The 19,754-nt window shown below is 53.9% G+C and overlaps 3 protein-coding genes and 1 long non-coding RNA gene across 18 annotated transcripts; 1 reads left to right on the plus strand and 3 right to left on the minus strand.

Moving 5' to 3' along the window:
- Positions 1–108: 108 nt before the first annotated feature.
- On the minus strand, positions 109–2,788 carry REX1BD (required for excision 1-B domain containing). Its single transcript, XM_081496259.1, has 5 exons — positions 2,681–2,788; positions 2,504–2,586; positions 1,985–2,189; positions 975–1,054; positions 109–337 (listed from the first exon to the last, which is right to left on the minus strand). The coding sequence occupies exons 1-5, from the start codon at positions 2,780–2,782 to the stop codon at positions 265–267; spliced, it is 543 nt and encodes a 180-aa protein (XP_081352385.1). The 5' UTR covers positions 2,783–2,788; the 3' UTR covers positions 109–264.
- A 1,865-nt stretch (positions 2,789–4,653) lies between these two features.
- On the minus strand, positions 4,654–7,927 carry UBA52 (ubiquitin A-52 residue ribosomal protein fusion product 1). 6 transcript variants are annotated; one of them, XM_081496277.1, is made up of 5 exons: positions 7,886–7,927; positions 6,001–6,111; positions 5,632–5,718; positions 4,935–5,037; positions 4,654–4,851 (listed from the first exon to the last, which is right to left on the minus strand). In XM_081496277.1, exons 2-5 carry the CDS (start codon positions 6,101–6,103, stop codon positions 4,758–4,760), a joined length of 387 nt encoding a protein of 128 aa, XP_081352403.1. In that variant the 5' UTR covers positions 6,104–6,111; positions 7,886–7,927; the 3' UTR covers positions 4,654–4,757. The 6 variants fall into 6 exon arrangements, with proteins under 6 accessions (XP_081352403.1, XP_081352402.1, XP_081352401.1 ...); XM_081496276.1 differs by having other exon boundaries at positions 6,001–6,114; XM_081496275.1 differs by lacking the exon at positions 7,886–7,927 and adding an exon at positions 7,040–7,119.
- On the plus strand, positions 7,191–10,543 carry LOC145508811 (uncharacterized). The gene is made up of 2 exons (XR_014055610.1): positions 7,191–7,407; positions 9,891–10,543. It is a non-coding gene; the product is annotated as an uncharacterized LOC145508811 (long non-coding RNA).
- On the minus strand, positions 8,315–15,817 carry KXD1 (KxDL motif containing 1). Of its 10 annotated transcripts, none has more exons than XM_081496265.1 (8): positions 15,747–15,817; positions 14,680–14,828; positions 14,531–14,601; positions 14,388–14,441; positions 13,083–13,204; positions 11,923–12,075; positions 10,072–10,118; positions 8,315–9,276 (listed from the first exon to the last, which is right to left on the minus strand). In XM_081496265.1, the coding sequence occupies exons 5-8, from the start codon at positions 13,181–13,183 to the stop codon at positions 9,047–9,049; spliced, it is 531 nt and encodes a 176-aa protein (XP_081352391.1). In that variant the 5' UTR covers positions 13,184–13,204; positions 14,388–14,441; positions 14,531–14,601; positions 14,680–14,828; positions 15,747–15,817; the 3' UTR covers positions 8,315–9,046. The 10 variants fall into 10 exon arrangements, with proteins under 10 accessions (XP_081352391.1, XP_081352396.1, XP_081352392.1 ...); XM_081496270.1 differs by having other exon boundaries at positions 13,083–13,234; XM_081496266.1 differs by lacking the exon at positions 14,531–14,601 and having other exon boundaries at positions 15,782–15,817.
- Positions 15,818–19,754: the final 3,937 nt, after the last annotated feature.

A 19,754-nucleotide genomic window follows, 5' to 3' on the forward strand; every position in this document is an offset into this window, starting at 1 on the left:
TTCTACAGTCATACAGTGGGGGGTGTTGGGAGGGACTCTTGCACCCAGCATCCCTGGCTTTGTGAGACCTCACCCCAGCACCCCAGGACACAGAGATAGTGGAGCAGCTGCAGACAGAAGGTTCTTTAGGTTCTTTATTATGAGAGGTGAAGTGAACTCAGAGAGGGTCAGTGGTCCCGTGGGGTGTGACCCCAGCCAGCTGGTGGTCAAGGCAGGGTGCCATATGCCCCATTTCCCATCTCTCTTGTCCCTGGGGAGTCACCATCACTCGGCAGATTCCGCATCAAACCTGAGGTCCTGGAGAACCTCGCTGATTGCTTCCATGGTTTTAATTACCCTACAAGAGTGGATGGGAACTATAAATAAAACCCAGATGGGGCGAATTAGCTGTCGCAGTGCAGCTCCAAGGGGGCTGTGGCAAGCCCCGGGCCCTCCTGACTGCTGCCAAACCTCCAAGCAGCACTAGTAGTGGGAGGACCATTTAAGTGCCTGGGAGGAGGGGTGGTCCTGTGGGTCAGAGTGGCAGGAAGGAAGGTCATCTTGGGTGAGTGTGTGCCATCAGGAAGGTGTGCAGGGTGACTGTGGCAGATGTCTAGTGGGTGTGCACATGTGTGTCTGGGAGACTAAAGGCAGGAATGTGCAGGCATGTGCCTGGTAGGGCCTGGGAAACCGTGTCCAAGCTCCGAGTCGAGCCATGTGAGCGGGATCGATAGGTGTGAGGTATGCAGCTGTGTCCTGAAAATACACAGCAAGTCTGGTATGAAACGGCAGGGCATATGCACTGGGGGGATGTGGGTAGTACATCTAGGATCACCAGGTGAAGGTTCTGGTGTGCACACCCAAAGGGTTGTGTGCAGGTCCAGAGGGTTGGTAGTCTGACCTTGCCAGCCCTGGGGCATGCCTGTTTGGGGCTGGGTGCCCAAGGATGCCTATGCAAATCTAGCAGGGTCAGCCCACTGGGAGGCAGCACTCACTTCATCTTCAGCTGGTGCATCTGCAAGCTGTCCTCCTGCCCAGTCAGTTCTGGTGTCCCCATCAGCTGCAGCAGGGCCACCTGGTTGGGGAATGGGCAGCAAGGAGGATGTCATGGTTGGCAGAGGCCATGCCCTGACCTCCCACATAGTAGGGAGGGGGAAACACTGAAGCACCCAGAAAGGCAGCACAAGGGCGAGGATGGGCAAAGCAGGCAGGAGTCTCAAGGGCAGCAGTACTTTTAACCCTGGAGGAATCCAGGATTAGGTTTAGAGGGGCTCCGGAGGAGGAGGGCCGAGTGGGCGGGGCCTAGAGTCAGAGCGCAGTGTGGGTGTGGCCTCATGTAGGCGGGGAAGGCGAATAGGGGTGAAATCTCAGCCAGGGATTGGGGGACAGGAGTGGTGCAGGTGGGGGTATAAAGTAGGCGGAATCTTTTAGTCTCAGAGACCAGCCAGGGCTTAATAATCCCAATTTGGAACTAGGCCAAAAACCTAGACTTGGGTTGGGCCTCTAAAAGAGGGTGGCCTGGGAATCCCAGTGGAGAGTGTGGTGTGCGCGTGGCTTCACGTGGCCTTGTATCTCGATCAGGATTGGCTGTGAAGGCAGAGTAGGCCGGGTCACAGGCCCACAACTTAGGCTGGGATCTAGGGTTACTGGGAAGGGGAGCTGATCTGCAGTTTCAAGGCACCCAGTCTGAGGGTTGAGGAACAGGTCTGGGGAACTGGGACAAGCCAAGGGGGAGGAGCGCTGTAGAGGTGGGGTCTGGGATGGAGCGTGCGTGTCCTGGATAAAAGTGGGGGCAGAAAGGAGGGGGCTAAGCCTGAGACTCTCGAGTGAAATCTTAATGGACGACTTAGCTGGGGCATGTAGAGGGGGGTGCTGGGGCTCCAGGGGCGGGGTTTGAAGGGACGGAATGTGGCCCCTCCCCCAAGGGGTGCACCGTGGGCCAAGGCCCGAGAGACACAAGCCGTAGAGTGGGCACCGGGGAAACGGCCGGGGGGCGGGGCCTCACCGTGGTCAGGCGCGTCTCTTCCAGCTGCTGCAGGCTGCGCACGTGGCTCGCGAGCAGTGGCTGCGCTCGGGGTCCGGCTAGCTCGGCCTCCATCGCCAGCACCTCTCTCGAGGCGGCAGCGAAGACCTGGGTCACCTCGTGTACCGTGCTCCGGTAGCGCGGGAAGTCGTAGGGCGGGCCGCTGCTCAGGTACTGGCGGTGGCCTCTGCGGCAGGTGGGGGTCCTGAGGCTGCGGCCCTGGCTCTCAGGCCCTGCGCCCGCATCGACCGCCTGAAAGCCGCCCAAGAAGTGTCCCTCGACCCCAGAGTGTGGAGGACGTTCTGATCCCCGCAGGGTAACCCGAGACGAGCGCAACCCAGCGCACAGGGAAGGGAGCGATCTGATCTCCCCGCAAACCCCGCTCCACCTCTGACACTGAGGCGCGCGGGGACCCAATTCCTCCCTCAAGGCTCGCCCATCCCCAGAGTGGGCTGAGGGCCGAACACTGGGAGCCCTCCCCTCCCATACGCCCACACTTACTCCTCCAGCCGGCGGAAGGCCTGCGCACGCTCAGCTTGCAGCTGGTGGATGCGCTGCACCAGCGCCCGGATCGGGGCATCTTTCTACAGAGCGGGGAGCATGGCTAAGGCATGAAGCGGGCGTCCCCGGGCCTGCACCGCCCGCCCCACTCATGTTCCCGCTCGGGCTCGAGCTCACCCAGGGCCACACCAGCTCCTCGCGTTCTGGGACTCCAGTGGCGGCCGTATCACCGGGCACCGCAGGGACAGTGGACTCTGATGCGGCCTCCGCTGTGATCATGACTGCGCAGCTCTAGCCCCGCCTGGGATCAGGTTGCTCCGATGCGCCTGGCGCCCCCTGCAGGCCGGGAGGCCTCGGGACCTAGCCTGTGGTGACCAGCCGACCTGGAGGAAACTCCGGGGGAAGAATGGGAAGCGAATACTGGAGGGCTTCTCAGGCCTGACACCCTCTATCCACCCCACCCTGTGCTTATTCCTGTCCAGCGCTTGCCTTCTTGAAGTTTTTGATCTTGAATATAAGGTTCTATATACAGCAAGGTTTTGCTTCTATACAACTGTCAACACCCGACTTCACTTCCTCACATCCTATTCCCACACAACTGAAGAAAGAAATCTGGGAAGGGATATTCATCAGACGCCACAAGGTTGTGACGAGAGTGGGATCTGAACGCAGGTTCTGACATTGGAAAGCTCAAGTTGCTGGAACCCAGCCCACAGCAGATTCATTAGCAGGTCCTATGTGAACTGGTTGGAAAAAAAGTGAAAGTGACTCAGTCCTGTCTGACTCTTTGCGACCGCATGGGACTATACAGTCCATGGAATTCTCCAGGCCAGAATACTGGAGTGGGTAGCCTTTCCGTTCCCCAGGGGATCTTCCCAACCCTGGTATCCAGCATTGCAGGCGGATTCTTTACCAGCTGAGCCACAGGGAAGCCCAAGAATACTAGAGTGGGTAGCCTGTCCCTTCTCCAGTGGATCTTCCTGACCCAAGAATCGAACCAGGGTCTCCTGCTTTGCAGGTGGATTTTTTACCAACTGAGCTATCAGGGAGGCCCTCATTGGAAGTGAGCTGAAAAAGAGCTCCTGAGATGGGAGTCCAGGGCAGGGAGAGGATGGTGGTGGTGGCGTTTCATACTGAGGCCTGAGAGCAGGATACATACTGCCTAATTTGAACTTGAGAACCTCCCTCCTCTAGGAGTGGACAAGTGGGCAGACCAGGAAAATGGTGGCCTGGCCTTAGGAAGGGGCAGCTAACAAAAAATGAAACTCAAACTACCTGAGACATAAAGTGACAGCCTTTAACTGGCACTCCAGGTCTTAACGGAGAAGGCAATGGCACCCCACTCCAGTACTCTTGCCTGGAAAATCCCATGGACAGAGGAGCCTGGTAGGCTATAGTCCATGGGGTCGCTAAGAGTCGGACACGACTGAGCGACTTCACTTGAACTTTTCCCTTTCATGCACTGGAGAAGGAAGTGGCAACCCACTCCAGTATTCTTGCCTGGAGAATCCCAGGGACGGCGGAGCCTGGTGGGCTGCCGTCTATGGGGTCGCACAGAGTCGGACACGACTGAAGCGACTTAGCAATACCAGCAACCAGGTCTTAGCTATTCTCAGACATCACTGTCAAGACCTGAGTTGTCACCTACATCAAGCCCGTCGTCCCAAGACAAATAAAAACATCGCCTTGCCAGGGTACTGCAACCCTCACCTGATAGACATGTCTTGGATGGGGCCTGGGAGCTCTAATGGTCAGTCAAAATGCAGAAAAGGTGTTATTACACTAGGTGGGGTGTTCCATCCTGTCCACCCACACCCAAACACCTCCAGAGCCCAGACATGAGGGGCTGTTAAATGTGCCTGACCAGGTCCCACCGGTCACTTGGTTGAAGGCCTTCTCATATTTCAGATGATAAAACCCAAATGGGTGGGCTCACTAGGTTATGTGGCAGAGGGCCAGTCTGAGACTTGCCTGTGCTGTGGTTATGACAACTTCAGATGTGAAGGGCAGGGACCATGGCCCAATTTACAGGTAAGACAACTGGAACTTGGGACCCCCAAGGGCTATGAAGAGCTGAGTGACACGAAGTCCCATAGATGTCCACACCTCAGTCACCTCCCCACTGGACAGACCAGCCACAGGGACACCAATTACTGCTCCAGTCAACGAAAGGGAAACTTTATTGAGGCCCAAGGACCACGGGACTCGGGGCGGAGGCCGCCCTGTGGGCAAAGGAGAAGCCGGTGGAGGAGCTTTATTTGACCTTCTTCTTGGGGCGCAGGTTGTTGGTGTGGCCGCACTTCTTCTTGCGGCAGTTGACAGCGCGCGGGTGCAGGCGGGCGTAGCACCTGTGCAAGGGCACCAAGGGCCGGTGAGGGCACAGCCGGACCACCACCAGTGCCAGCCCCGCCCCCCACACGTGAGCACATACTTGCGGCAGATCATCTTGTCGCAGTTGTACTTCTGAGCGAGCTGGCGGAGGGAAGGCTCAATGATGCCACCTCGCAGACGAAGCACCAAATGCAGGGTGGACTCTATAAGAAATGAAGGGCGGAGACGGACACTGACTGAGCCTGGCCTCACCACCTCAGCCTCACGGGTGGAGGGCAGCCTCCAGGGCCCTCCAGACACAGCTTATCAAGCATGATGGGGCTACATCAGAATCCCTTGGGTATGTGCAGATGGACATGCCACCCCACAGAGCCTCCACCTTGTCATATCCCACCAGTCCTCATGAAATCGGAGACTAATATAAATATACACCAATAGTGGTATCCATCTGGGCAAGGCAATTTCTAAGAGATGCAAAGATAACCTTTTATTTTGCTAGGGAAAAAGTGGTGATTTCCTTTACAGTACCTATAACATTAATACACACACACAGGCCTTAAAAAAAAAAAAAGTGACTTAAGAACATGAGAAGCCATGGCCATTTGAAAAACACTGATGGAGATGCTTTTCAGTGATAAAAACAGCAGTTTACAGAGTAACACTCCCTAGTGCCATCTGATCCCCACCTTAAGGACGACCATCCTCCTCTACAGCTCCCTCCTGGTGACAGACTGTCAGCATTCCATCCTGGGTCCTAGGCCTCGCTGAGGTCCTGTCTAGCCACCCCACCCCCGTACCTTTCTGGATATTGTAGTCTGACAGAGTGCGGCCATCCTCCAGCTGTTTGCCCGCGAAGATCAGACGCTGCTGGTCAGGTGGGATGCCTAAGGAGAGACAACTTCCATTACAGAGGTTCTCACAAACATACTACCGGCAACTTCCGCCGAGCCACTCCCTGCCTCCCACAAGGCTGTGCCAGAATTACCCCCAATCTGTCAAAAGGGAAATTGAGGTAGGGAGGTCAAGCTGCCATCCCAAGATGACACTGGGGAACATTGGCATCGCTGAGCTCTGTCGAAGCCCAGCACCCAATCCACACAGGACAGCAGATACCCAGGGCTGAGGGGTTCCTACTGGGCAGAGGACTCAGACCCAGCCCAACTCACCCTCCTTGTCTTGGATTTTGGCTTTGACATTCTCAATGGTGTCACTGGGCTCGACCTCAAGGGTGATGGTCTTGCCAGTCAGGGTCTTCACAAAGATCTGCATCTCTGCGTCTGCTGGGGAGAGAGGGTTAGCATGGATGGAGGGAGTGGTGTTCGCTAAAGGTCTTGAGCAGCCCCAGCTCACAGGCTGACCAGGTTTAGTCCCTGCCAGCTCCGTGCATGCCTCGACCTCAACTGCAGGCCCACCTCAGTGCCTGTTTCCTTTTGCCCCTTTGAGCCTGCACCTTCAACTTTAGGGCATCACCTTGCCAAGCATATTTTCTCCAAGCATGGTCTGGAGGCCCCACCCTTCCTCTCCTCGCCAGCCCCTGCTCTTCCTGCAGCCTGGGTGGGAATCTCATTTTAGCAGCATCCTAACATGCACACTTTCCTCCCTACAATCCCTTTTCCTCTCCAATACCAAGCTCAGACACCCAAAACTCCGGCTTCCTTCTGGGTTACACCCTAATGCTCAGACCACACTTCCTGCGTTTTATCCAATCCATAAATAACAACTGCTAACCACGTGCCTGGTACTTGTTTACACAGGTATCGCTTTCACTTTCCAAGTTAAGAAAACAGTTGATACTACCAGACTCGCTTTACAGGCTTAGAAAAGGAGATACATGGAAACCCAGCTCAGGGGCTTCCTATTTTCGAAGGGACTGGCACAATTTCCGCTACGAGAAAAAATTACAGTTAATACCTCTCCACATTAAATTGGATCATCCCCGAAGGGCACACGCTCTCTCCCCAAGGCCTCCTCAGATAGCTGGAGCCGGCGGAGCGGGCAAGGTCCCCTTCCAAATGCCGATTTCCCTCGCGGGGCCCAGTTCGGGACCGGAATCCGGCCCAACGTGCCTTGGTAAGCCATCCCGCAGAACCTGGCCCGCCTACACGGATTCCAGGCCGCCACCTCCGTTCCCTAGACGCCCATAGTCCCCCGCACCCTACAAACCAACCCGGCCCACCGCCGACCCGCAAAGCCTCCAGCACCAACCTGCTCGGCCGCCTGGTTGAGGAGAAAAAGGGCGGCGGAACCGGAAACCGCCGATTCGCCGCCGAAGGCGCCTGCGCACCGAGCACGCTGCGTGCTTGCGTCACAATCCGCGCCGCGCGTCGTACCCCGCCCTCGACCCCGCCCCGCCCCCATGATGGGCGCTGGCGAACGAAGTCGCGGCGCTTGAGTGGGACTTTCGCCCACTAGCTTCCGGGTGTGAGCCCCACCCATCGGGTCACGTAGTAAGACTGCCGCACCTTTCCAGGTGCTGCTGCTCGCTGTCTCCAAACCTGGAAGACGGCCCGCACATAGCGGGTGCTCCGGAAATACTTAAACAGAGTAGGAGAGACCCTTGTGCTGAAGGAAAGGTATTAAGCCGCAGGTCCAAAGACGCAGGGGTCGAGGCGGGAGGCGGCGCGGGTGCTAAACCCCTGGGAGCCACTGGAGGTTCTCTGGCTGCTATGCGTAAATGGATATCAGGGCGGGTGCGTACAGGAGCGCGGAGAGCAGGTGGAGTTGGTGCATTCACTCAAGGAAATGAGGTGGAACCCAGGGTCTGTTTTGGATCTGGGACGGAATAAGTTAAAAAGTGCTGGGCGCTGGGAACAAGTGAGGACGAAGTTACCCGTGGGTTTGGCAGCGTGCTGTGCTAAATCGCTTCAGTCGTGTCCGACTCCGTCCCTATAGTCTGTAGCCTGCCAAACCCCTCTGTCCATGGGATTTTCCAGGCAAGAATACTGGAGTGGGTTGCCATGCTCTCCTCCAAGGGATCTTCCTGACACTGGGATGGAACCCACATCTGCACTGCAGGCTGCTGCTTTACAGTGAAGCCATTGCTCAGCGTACCTTCTTAATTCATTGACCACTTCCCGGCGCCCCCTATGGACCAGGCAAATGCACTCTGAGGTCTGGGAAGAGACCTTTAATAACATCATAATAGAAAGTGCTTCAAAGATGAGGGGACTCTGTGACAGTATCTGATGGGGAATGGGACCCCGTCTGGCTCCCTGAGGAGCCCACTTTGGGGCTGAGATTTAGAGGAATCATTCAGGGAAGGAAATGATGTTGCAAGCAGTGGGAAGGCCTCTGTGGTGATAGGAAGTGTGGTCATTATGGTTGTCACCCTTGGGGACTCCCACCCAAAGCAGCCACATCTTTCTAGGCCAGTGGTGCCTGGCGATCCATAACCAGCCTGTCCCACATGCAGCACCTGTCCCTGTTTTGGGATGCTGGGCCCAAGGATGGAAGGAAGTCACTGCTAGATGCACCCTTCCCTTTTTAGTAACAGTCTCTTTATTGATAACTTCCCAACAGCATCTGTAAACATCGGGTACAAAAATATTCCACTTAACTCTGTTCTCCAAGGTTGCTCGGCTTGCTCCACAAAGGCCCTAGGAGAGGCTTGTTAAGCCCTAGAGGTCTACACCACTGGTCAGAGAAACAGGGCCCGACCAGGCTTGGGGCTGAGTGGATGGCTAATCTCTGTCTTAAGCCTTCTACAATTGTTTCAGAAACCTCCTTGAGATAATGATTGGAGAAAGGATTCAGAATTTCATTGGAGGAAGGGGCAAGAAGACCAGAATTAGCAGGCGCAAGGGTGGGTTGGGTGAACTCGGACATGACAGTGCTTGACTGTCTTGAGGGGGTTCTGACCAGGGGGCTGGGGCAGGGGACATCTGGCTTTGGTCTCTGGGAAGCTTGAAGTGTTGTTCAGAGTAGACCTACGGCCTGACTCTGGAAAAGCTCCCTGTACCCAGCCCAACTCCAGATGGATTGGTCATCCCCAGTCTGATAGAGGGATCTACAGAAGAGAGATGTTCTCAGTGAGGAAGGAGCAGGAGTGAAAGATCCCCAGGAATTCTAGGGAGGGAGCCTTGTCCCCTCGGCGAGCCCTAAATGACAGACTAGGGTTGCAAAGCTGAGTATCTCGAGGCAGGGTTCTCCGTTGCCACTTCAGACACCTGGGGAGTGACGCTGCTGCTGCCCTGAGACCCCCTTGGAGCAAGGCTACTCGCCCGGCATCTCCTCGTCATCTGTATGGCTGCGACCGTTGATGGCGGGGGAACCAGGCCGGACATGGGACAGGTCCTCGAAGCCAGGGCTGAGGGAGGGCGAGACAGTGTCAGGGCTGGTGTCGCACGAGCCTGTGCTCTGTTCTGAGGTGGCAATGGTGGTTGTGGTGCTAGGTGGAATGGGGTCTTCATCTTCGTCCTCCAGGAGGGATGCCTCTGGGATGTCTGGGGGAAGGAGACCCAAGAGTTGGCTGAGTCACTGTCATCATCGGGCACTGTGATGAGGGATTAATTGGGCCCATGATCCCTGACAGCTACCTCCACCCCACAGGACAGGACTTTGTTCATTTTACAGAGAAGGAAACTGAGGCCTTGGCAGGTGAGAGGCCTCTCTTCAAGGTGAAGTGAGGTAAGGCCTCAGGTTCTCTGGGGTCTAGCCTACATGGGCCCTAGGCGGTGAGCCTGAGCCTGACTCTGCTCTCTTGACTGTGTCACCTGGGCCTGGCCCCTCACTTGCCTGTGCCTCAGCTCCCTGCTCTATAAACTGGGAAACGATGGCATTGCCTTTGTGCCTGTGGTTTCAGCAGCCCTGCGGTGGGGAGCTGTTGGCCCATTCAGCAGACTGGGTAAAGTGAGGCTCAGCATGGACGATGCTGTGCTTCCTCTGCCAAGTCACTGCTCCTCTGGGCACAGCCCCCACCTCACAGGTGGCTACGGGTAACAGCCTGCCTCAGAGTGGGTACATGACACTATGGCTAAGGACTGTCATCCTTGTCAACATCCTGTTGTTACGACCTCCGCCAAAGGAGGAGATTCTGATCTCAACACCTGCTCTGCAGGTTGCCAAGAAGACCAGGCCAGACCCCTGCCCCACGTCTCTCTGGACCCACAACCCACCAGGGCCTGGGCCTGGTGTCAGCCCTTGGGGTACATTCCAGAAGCCAGCCCTGGGCTGAGGGCACCAACATCGAAGGGTACAGAGCCCAGAAGTGGGATGCAGGAGTTCTGGGCGACACTTACGGCTGAAGGCCTCCGGGTGCTGTCTGGCGAGCTTCCCTTTCAGTGTCCTGTGGGGAAAGGGAAGGTACACAGGGCTGAGCCTGCTGAGGAGACAGGCTGGGCCCGGTGCAGGCCAGGAACCTCCCGCTCACTGCTTGTCACAGCCTGCTCCCAGGCTGGAGGGAGGACTGGGTGCTCAGCCTGCAGACCTCCCATCCCCACGATGGATGGTAGCTACTATCCACTATCACCCAGCTTCCATGTGTCCTTAGTGCTGGGTTTGGGCCCCCTACCTGTAATGCCTCATGTCTCACCCTGTTCTACCAGGACCACCTTCCAGGAAGCTCCCCTTCCCCTCACCTCAACAGCCACTCCTCTGGGGGACTTGTCCCAGCCTGTCTTTCCATCCTGGGGCGAGGATGTCTGTATACGGGCCGGGAGGGCCTGCCTGTCCACGCCCCAAAGAGCGGCACTCATTAAACTGAAGTTCACCGAGAGGCACCTGTTTCCCTTTTTTAACTGTTGTTTTTCTCTTTGTTACCCTGAAGTAATGCAGTTCTGTTTGGGCTTCCCTGGTGACTCAGATGGTAAAGAACCCGCCTGCAATGCAGGAGACCTGGGTCAGGAAGATCCCCTGGAGAAGGGAATGGCTACCCACTCCAGTATCCTTGCTTGGGAAATCCCATGGACGAGGAGCCTGGTGGGCTACAGTCCCTGGGGTTGCAAAGAGTCTGACACGACTGAGTAACTGAGATTTTCACTTTTTTCAGTGCAATTCTGTTTACAAAGAGTTACAAAAGGGTCTTCAGAGCAGTCTCTCACCCTTGACTCTGGTCAGCCAGCACTGTCTCCCAACCCCTCCCCCTAAAGTACCACTGCTGCTGCATCCCTGCCTGGGCAGACACACTTATCTCTTTCCTGAGGGACATCAGGGCTTTCCCTGGTGGCTTAGACGGTAAAGAATCTACCTGCAATGCGGGAGACTCGGGTTCTAACCCTGGGTCAGGAAGATCCCCTGGAGAAGGAAATGGCAACCCACTCCAGTGTTTTGGCCTGGAGAATCCCATGGACGGAGGAGCCTGGCAGGTTATAGTCCATGGTGTTGCAAAGAGTCAAACACAACTGGCTGACTAACACTTTCACTGAATGACACAGATACATGTCAACCTTTGGGGTTCCTGCTCTAACCCCATCCCTGCGACACCACGCATGGGCGGGCAGCCTGGTGAGATGCCCCAGAAAAGATGCCCTCTTATACAGGATTTATCTAGCCTGTTTCATGATTTCCGCATAGAGCTTCCTCCAACCTGTTGCCCTCAATCTGTGGCACCTACTTTGCCAGCAGACGTGGCTGCTCCTGAAAGAGAGGAAGCGGCATGGTCACCCAGAAATACAGCTGTAGCTGGTTCTAGGCCCAGGCGCCCCAGCTGTTAGCAGCAGTGGTGATGTGAGCTCCGGGTAGGGGTTGGGGGTGGTCAAGTGTTCTGTGTGGCTGGGGACTTGGACATCGTCTTTCCCTGTCCTCATGGAAACCGGCTCGAGAAGGACCCACAAAACCCGGGAATCTCATTTTCCTCTTGAAAGAAGACCTGGGTGGAGGCCAAGGCAGACAGGAGGCTAGCCTTTCACTGTCTGCTCCTGCCTACCTTTTTCATTATGGGTCTGGTGCTATGTTGCATGTTCAAAAAGAAATAAAACTTAAGTTCAGAAACTCTAAGGTTTTCAGTCCTCCAATACTAAGTGTGCGATGAAGCCTTGTAAAACAAACAAGCTGAGTCTCCCACCCTGCTATGTGGAGAGGACAGCTCTCATTGAAGAGAGGAGGAACCCGAGGCATGGAGTGGGAGGCGGAGGCTGAGGGGGAGCGCCCACCTGATCCTGCGGAAGATGCTGTCCAAGTCCCGCTTCATCTCCACCAGGGTCCTTGTGTGGTGCAGGAAGCGCTCGTTCATCTGCTGCAGGCGGGCACTTGACAGGTTGTTGAAGTTGAGCAGCATCTCGTTGGTCTTTTCAAAGCGGTCCAGCCTGGCAGGAGAAAAAGGGCACCGACTCCTCTGCTCAGCCTCCAGGGCCCTGCCAACTGATCCTGCTAGGCCTTTTCCTGCTCCGTGACCTTGGTGTACATCATTCCCATGTCCTGTGGAGCTCTACCTGGTGTCTGAGACAGCTAGCAAACTCCTATTCAACTTTCAAAACCCTCCTCAAGGGTGCCCTTCTCATGTAGCCTTCACCCTCTCCCTCAAGCAGACTCTTTGACTCTCCTGCTTCCCCAGGTTCTTTCTCTGGTCCAGTCCTGATACTCTGAGGCTAGGAAGGTTCAAGTCTGATTTTGTCTCCTCTCAGCCTGGGAGTTCCCCCAGGGCTAGGTCTGAATCTGACCTTAAGACCCAGGAGGGAGGTGGGTGCTGCTGAGACCCAGGCAGATCCAGCACCCTTGTCACAGGACGAGAAAGGGAAGGTATCAGGTCCATGCTGTGCCATAAATGGAATGAAGAACTTTTAGCTTAAAGACACAAAAATAAAGCCCCAGGGGACTGATTCCACCCCAAGATTGTGTCAGAGGGCATGTTGGAATTAGGGGGAAGTTGTGGTGGCTACAGTGCCAAGCCCCAAAGAGGGCAAAGGGCATTCCCAGCCCTTCCAAGTGACCCCGCATGCACTGCAGAGACAGCCTAGGCTCTGAGAACAGGCGCCCAACAGGAAGTGAGCCATGGTTCCCTTATATCCCACAGCCCCTTCCTTATCCTCCCCCCCAACCCAAGTCTCCCCACCACGGGCCTCAGGATAGGAGCTGCTGCAGCCCCCGCCAAACTGTCCACAGCTGCAAAACTGTCCCAGAGCCCCGCTTCCTGTGCCAAGGCCTCGCCTCCAGGCCAGGAAGGAATTTACTTTGGAGCCAGCCAGAAGATTTGTTCATTTCCTTCATTTTATCACCAGTATGGGACCAGGGTAGAGGTGGGCAGGGCAAGAATGTTGGCCAGCAAGTGGATTCCTTCCCACGCCGGGGCCCCAGGGCCCTTGGCCTCACTCACATGTTCTTCTGGGCCAGGATGATGGCGCTGACATCGTCCGCATTCACCATGCTCAGGATGCGGCTACAGAAGACCCTCGAGGCCGAGTCCGGGGGGTCCATCTCTTCCTCCTCCTCCGCTGCCTGAACAGGCAGGAAGAAAGAATTTTCGGTCTGCATTAGGAAGTGGGGGAGGTGGGATGGATAAGAGGGTCTGGGAACCCCGCAGGCCACATGACCGTAAGTGGGTCATGCCACCTGAGCCTCAGCTTTGTCATCCCAGAAATTCAGGAGTGTTTTGAGAATCACCAGAGTTCATATTTATAACTTGTACCCAAGCATGTCAGAATCCCATCACCCCTCCTACCTTCACACCCCCAACTCCCCATGTGCACAAAGTCACAGGCAACTTCCTCCTGCATAGATCTGCCACGCTCCACCCACATTCCCCTGCCTTTGCACCTGCTGTCCCCACTGGGAGAATATACATGGCTGTCCCCTCAAATCACCACCCCCTCCAATGCCTTCTCTCCCAAGAGACTCTTTGATGACTACCCCCACTCTGGTCACTCTCATCACTTCACCTTTTTAAATTGTTCCACTGTCTCATCTCTTCCTGAAATTATTTTAGTTATCAGGTGACCCATTTGCCGGTCACCCCACAATGTCAGCTGCAGCAGAATAAAGGCATGTCTTTCTGGCTTGCTGCTTTCTCCAGAGGCAAGCCCAGAACCCAGCTCACTGCAAGGGATTGCCAGAATTTAATTTGGTGAGAGCAAAACAGAAACTTGCAAACTCGGCTCTGAAGCTAGACTTGTATTAGCAACTTAAAGCCAGGCAGTGAGCCCCAGCAACCCAGCTCTGCAGCTCCCAGAGCTTCTGCTTCTCTGGCACACAGATTACATCCCAGCAGTTGGGGACTTCAGAGACCATGCTAGGGCAGGAGGGGCCATGGCTTCAGCACTGGCCCTCCTGAGGAGATTCAGGAAAAACCCAGAATCCTGACATAGCTTGGCTCTGGGGTCTGCACATTTAATGGCCAACAGAAAAGCCCACTTGCAACTGGTTAAGATTCACACACAGGATCAGGAAGGGCTTTCAGAGTCCACGTCTACCCTCCTCTTTATTGAGCATCTACTCTATGCTAAACAAGACACCAATTTCAAACACCAGCAACTGTTATCATCCTTATTTATGTATGAGGAAAATGATGCTCAGAGACTGAGGTACTGGGCCATTGACACACAATCAGTAACCATGGATCACAACTCAAATGCCCACGGCCCACAGGATCCACAAATGTGTGACCTGGATGTTCAGTATCTACCTGTGACAGGACAGCTGCTTCTTACAGTCCCTGATTCCTGCCAGACTTCTGATTCTTTCCAGAAAAAAAAGAAAAAACTGAAACATGGATTTCTTGTCCCTGTGAAATCACCTCATTTACAAATGTCAGCAACTAATATTTACCCCATAGAGGCCAAGAGTATATTTCTCTTTGTGCTGAATCTGGCTATTGGTTTGCAGCCACCATGTGCCTTCTGGAGATAAACTGTCACACTTGATGAACTGTAACTCCCCCCTTCCCCTCACCCTCCAGCGCCAATCACCATGCTTACTGAGCTCCTACTACGTGCCAGGTATGGACACCAACACCCTCCACATTTCCAAAGATCATCATGTATAAAGGGGACACTTGGGCTCTCAAAGGACAGAGTCGTGTGGTGGGACGCCTGCAGCTAGAGCCTGGCAGGCACAGCACTTGGACCTGTGGAAAATGGTTCTGTTTCAAAGCAGGGCTCTTTCCTGTTTCTGGCTCCCAGATGTGAGGGCTGAGGGATTCAAGGCATACTCTCCCACCAGCGGCCTCTTGGAGGAAGTCTTCCCCAACTGCTAGTCTGGCCTAGATACAGGGTGGAAATGACCCAGCATAGGCTCTGGTCCTGCTCCAAATATATTTATGGGGAAAACACGCAGAGAGGGAAGCTGTGTGATCCTGAGAAAGTCATCTCACCTAGATCTGTCCTCCACAAAGCAGGAATAACAAAGAATTAGAATCTCACAATGCTGTTTGTGGGGACTGAAACCGACAGTGAAAAGAGGCGCTAGGTTCTGGGCAGGGAGTTTCTTGGAGGGCAGCGTGAAGAAATCTAAGGATGGCCTCCCCAGTGCTTCCAAGAACAAGAACAAACACTTGTATAGCACTTCATTTAATCCCCAATTCCCCCTACAAGGCAGACACTACCACCTCCGAAGGCAACACAGGGGTGGGCTCCAGTGCCCAAGGTCACACACCAGTGCGGGGAGGGGCCGCTACTCCACCCAGGTGTTTTAACAGAATTTAAATGAGCTGCCCAAGCTCAGCAAAACCCGCGAGTGGGGCGGGGCTCCCCAATCCCCTCATGCCCCGCCCTTGTGAAACCGGGAAACTGAGGCCCAAGCACGGCAACGCCCGGTTTTGGTGACAAGGCACAGCCTGAATACAAGTGGCCCCAACTCTCGCGCCCCGGATCCGGATCCGGCCCACAGCGCCACCCGCGCATCCACTGCGCAGAGGGGGAAACTGAGGCCTGTGCGCAGGAGAGGTGCCCAGATGTTGCCAGCGGCGCGCCCCACCCCACGACAGCCCGGGGACCGCGCCCAACCCGGCCTGGATCCCCAGAGGCCCCTGCGTCCCCAGCCCCACCCTGAACTCGACCCGGACGTCGGTGGCAGCAGCACCTGCACATCTGGCGGCCTTGCTCGCGCTTCCGGGATGGCGCCTGCGCCGCCGTAACGTCACCACGCACCCTGCGTGCGAGCACGCGCGTGGCGGCGACGTGCCTAGGGCCGATTTGCGTGAGTGGAGGCGTGGCAGGAAGGGGTGGGGCTTACATGTAGCTTCTATTTGCGGGCTCATCGCAACAAATAGCCAATCAAACAGTTCCTCTCGCGCCGGCGTAGTTTGCAGAAGCTGAACTTCGCGGCAGCCCAGAACCGGGAAGGGATGTAGGAATAACGTAACCTTTTCAATAAAAAGATATAATCAGCTTCCTTCTTAGGAAAATCATGCCTTTTTGTAGTCTCTAAGTTCCCGTAAACAAACTGCACATGTCGACCCCTCCCCCACCTAGCTGCTTCACTGTTCTCGCCCTTCCCTTGAATTAGCCAATCGCGCTAGCGTGTGAAACCAAGCTAAACAGAGCGGGCTTCCTTCCCGCTGTGTGCTCGCCAGGCACACTTGTTGCTTGTGCCTCCTTCTGCAAAAGTAAGGTGTGCCTTGACAATCCATTTTCGGAGCGCGCGGCGCCGGCGGAAGACATTTCCAACAATTTGGGGGCTCGTCTGGGATCCATGTCACCTGGAGGGGTCGAATGAACCCCCCCATCCCCAGGAGATGCGTCCCACTGTCTCGTCATGGTGGCCTCCAGGGAGGGGAAATCTGCTATCCCTTGGGTTAGCAGCGGACTCCGGGTCGGAAGTCCATCGGCAACGCAGGGGAGGAGCCCAGGCAGGCACACTGGCGACCAGGTTACTCCATGCAGGGACCAAGGTAAGAAATGTCACGTGCGTGCTAAGTCGCTTCAGTCGTATCCGACTCCGTGCGACCCTATGGACTGTGTAGCCCTCCAGACTCCTCTGTCCATGGGGATTCTCCAGGGAAGAATACTGGAGTGGGTTGCTATGCCCTCCTCCAGGGATCCAACTGGCGTCTCTTTTGTCTCCTGCATTGGCATGTGGGTTCTTTACCACCAGCGCCACCTGGAAAGCCCTAAGAAACGTCACAAGAGGTGACAAACTATTTCTTTGGTGGCCGGGTCATCCCAGAGGCTGTCTTGTGTGCATGAGACCTGTGTGTGGAAGCGAGTGTGGAGTCCTGATCCATAGTTCCGTTAATATCCTTTGGTATTAATTGATATCCTTTGGTTAATTTCATATGGCATAAGGCAGTCTTTTCCGACCTAATCCGGGGCTTATACCGACCTGCCAGTAGCTAAGACGCTAAGAGCAGAAATATCCTCTCTTCTGGGATATTTCTCCCTTGAGGGAAACGGCCAGAGACAGTGGAAGTGACTTGGGAAGAGTGCAAGAAACCTCCGAAGAAAGAAAAGGGAGGTTGAGCCTCTAGTCAAGAGCACACAATCAGACAATAGGGATGGGTAATAAGAATCTTCTTTAGGCAGGAAGGATTCCGAGGGGAGAAAGACCAACAACGAGGTTCCCCCAGACAGTCCCCTAGGACGCATGCTCCAATATTGGGGAGATAGTCCTAGGATGAAAGGGAAAAAGAAACAACAGATGATAACGTATTGCTGTTTCTTTTGGACTCAAGAACCTATATTGAAACCATCGGTATTTTGGCCTAAGTTCGGGTCCGATGAAGAATGGATCTGCCAATTGCTCGTACAATATGTTAATGACAAAAGTCCAGTTGCCCAGGAAGAAATAGATTATGCTCTTTGTTGGAGAAAAGGGCTGGTGGTTCTATTCCCCTTAAAGACAGAAATAGTAAAGACAAGAAGGAAAATAGTAAGTGGGATCCTCTCGACTGTTTGCCTCCTCCACATAACCCAGGAGGCCTACAGCCTTAACTGCCCCAGGAATAGCCTAAACTACCACAGGAGAGGAAATAAGAACAGAAGAGAGAGACCCTAAGCTGGCTGCCATAGCCTCGGCACCCTCTCCAGCACTGTATCCCTCCCTTCCTCGGTTGAGGAAGGAGATAGAACAATGTAAAAAGGACATTCAAAATTTACCCTTCCCTCCTGAAAGAGAGAAACCTTAGGCCCTCTAACCCCTCCAAGAGGGTCTCCTAGGAGGAAGAGGAATTGGATTTGTGAACGCCCTCCCTCCCCCTTAGCAGCTCTGAGGTTTGAGAATTGAAGAAAGAACTGAAGCCCTTATTAGAGAATCCCCCTGGGGTCGCAAACCAGTTAGACCAATTTTTAGGCCCTCAAATTTTCAAGTGGGCTGAGCTTATATCTATTTTAGGCATTCTGTTTTCCAGAGAGGAAAGATCAATGATTTGGAGAGCAGTGATGGCCACTTGGGAAAGGGAACACTTAGCTGGCCCAAATGTCTTAGCAGCTGAAGTAAAATTTCCTAACCAAGAACCACAATGGAATAATAACAGTCCTGAACATAGGGGTCATATGAGAGAACTCAGGGACCTAATTATAAAAGGTATCAGAGAGTTCCCTGATTCCAAAACATTACTAAGTCCTTTGACATACAGCAAGGAAAAGATGAAGGGCCAGCCGAATAGGTTGAAAGGCCAAATAAGAAAATACTCTGGGTTGAATTTAGATGGTCCTCTTGGCCAACGTATGTCAAAATTCATTTTTTAACTAATAGTTGGCCATATATTTCTAAGAAATTCCAGAAATTAGACAATTGGAAAGATAAAAGTTGAGAAGAATTATTAAGAGAAGCCCAGAAGGTATATGTATGGAGGGATGAAGAAAAACAGAAAACTAAGATTATGCTTACCACCATAGAACAGGTCACTCAGGGAAGAGGTGGCCCCAAGAATCAAAAACAAAGACCACCTCCAGGAAGATTTAATGGAAGGGGGGATCCAAGGGCTATTAAGGGGAAAAGGGGAAATCAAGTGCTACAGATGTGGGAAGGAGGGACATTTCAAGAGGGATGCTTTTGTCCTCAGTCAAGGAAAAAAGAAAAAGTCATACCTCTCATGACCTTTGATGAGGAATAGGGGGGGTCAGGGGCTCTTTTACATTGAAGGGTCCTACCAAGAGCTCTTGATAAATTTAGAGGTAGGACCTGAGAAAGAGGAGGTCACCTTCCTGATCGATTCTGGAGTGGCACGTTCCTCTCTGACATGTCACCCTTCTTACCTACCTCTGTCCGATGAGCATTTGTTAGTCTCAGGGGTAAAGGGGGAAGGTTTCAATGTTTTTGTCTTTAAAGAGACTCAAGTGTAAGACTAGGCAGACTCAGATAGAATTCCTCTTTGTGCCCAAGGTGGGGACTAATCTTCTAGGCCGAAACCTAATGACTAAACTAGGAATCAGTTCAGTTCAGTCTCTCAGTTGTGTCCGCCTCTTTGCAACCCTATTGTCTGCAGCACGCCAGGCTTCCCTGTCCATCACCAACTCCCGAAGCTTACTCAAACTCATGTCCATTGAGTTGGTGATGCCATCCAACCATCTCATCCTCTGTATCCCCTTCTCCCGCCTTCAGTCTTTCCCAGCATCAGGGTCTTTTCCAAGGAGTCAGTTCTGTGCATCAGGAGGCCAAAGTATTGGAGTTTCAGCTTCAGCATCAGTCCTTCCAATGAATATTAAGGACTGACTTCCTTTAGGATTGACTGGTTTGATCTCCTTGCAGTCCAAGGGACTCTCGAGAGTCTTCTCCAATACCACAGTTCAAAAGCATCAATTCTTTGGTGCTCAGCTTTCTTTAAAGTCCAACTCTCACATGCATACATGACTACTGGAAAAACCATAGCTTTGACTACACAGAACTTTGTTGGCAAAGTAATGTCTCTGCTTTTTAATATGCTGTTGGTTGGTCATAGGTTGGTCATAGCTTTTCTTCCAAGGAGCAAGTGTCTTTTAATTTCATGGCTACATTCACCATCTGCAGTGATTTTGAAGCCCCCCAAAATAAAGTCTGTCACTATTTCCCTGTCTATTTGCCATCAAGTGATGGGACCAGATGCCATGATCTTAGTTTTCTGAATGCTAAGTTT

The sequence above is a fragment of the Giraffa tippelskirchi genome, chromosome 6, assembly GCF_054371585.1.
Source record: "Giraffa tippelskirchi isolate mGirTip1 chromosome 6, T2T-mGirTip1v1.2.pri, whole genome shotgun sequence".
Lineage (NCBI taxonomy): Eukaryota > Metazoa > Chordata > Mammalia > Artiodactyla > Giraffidae > Giraffa > Giraffa tippelskirchi.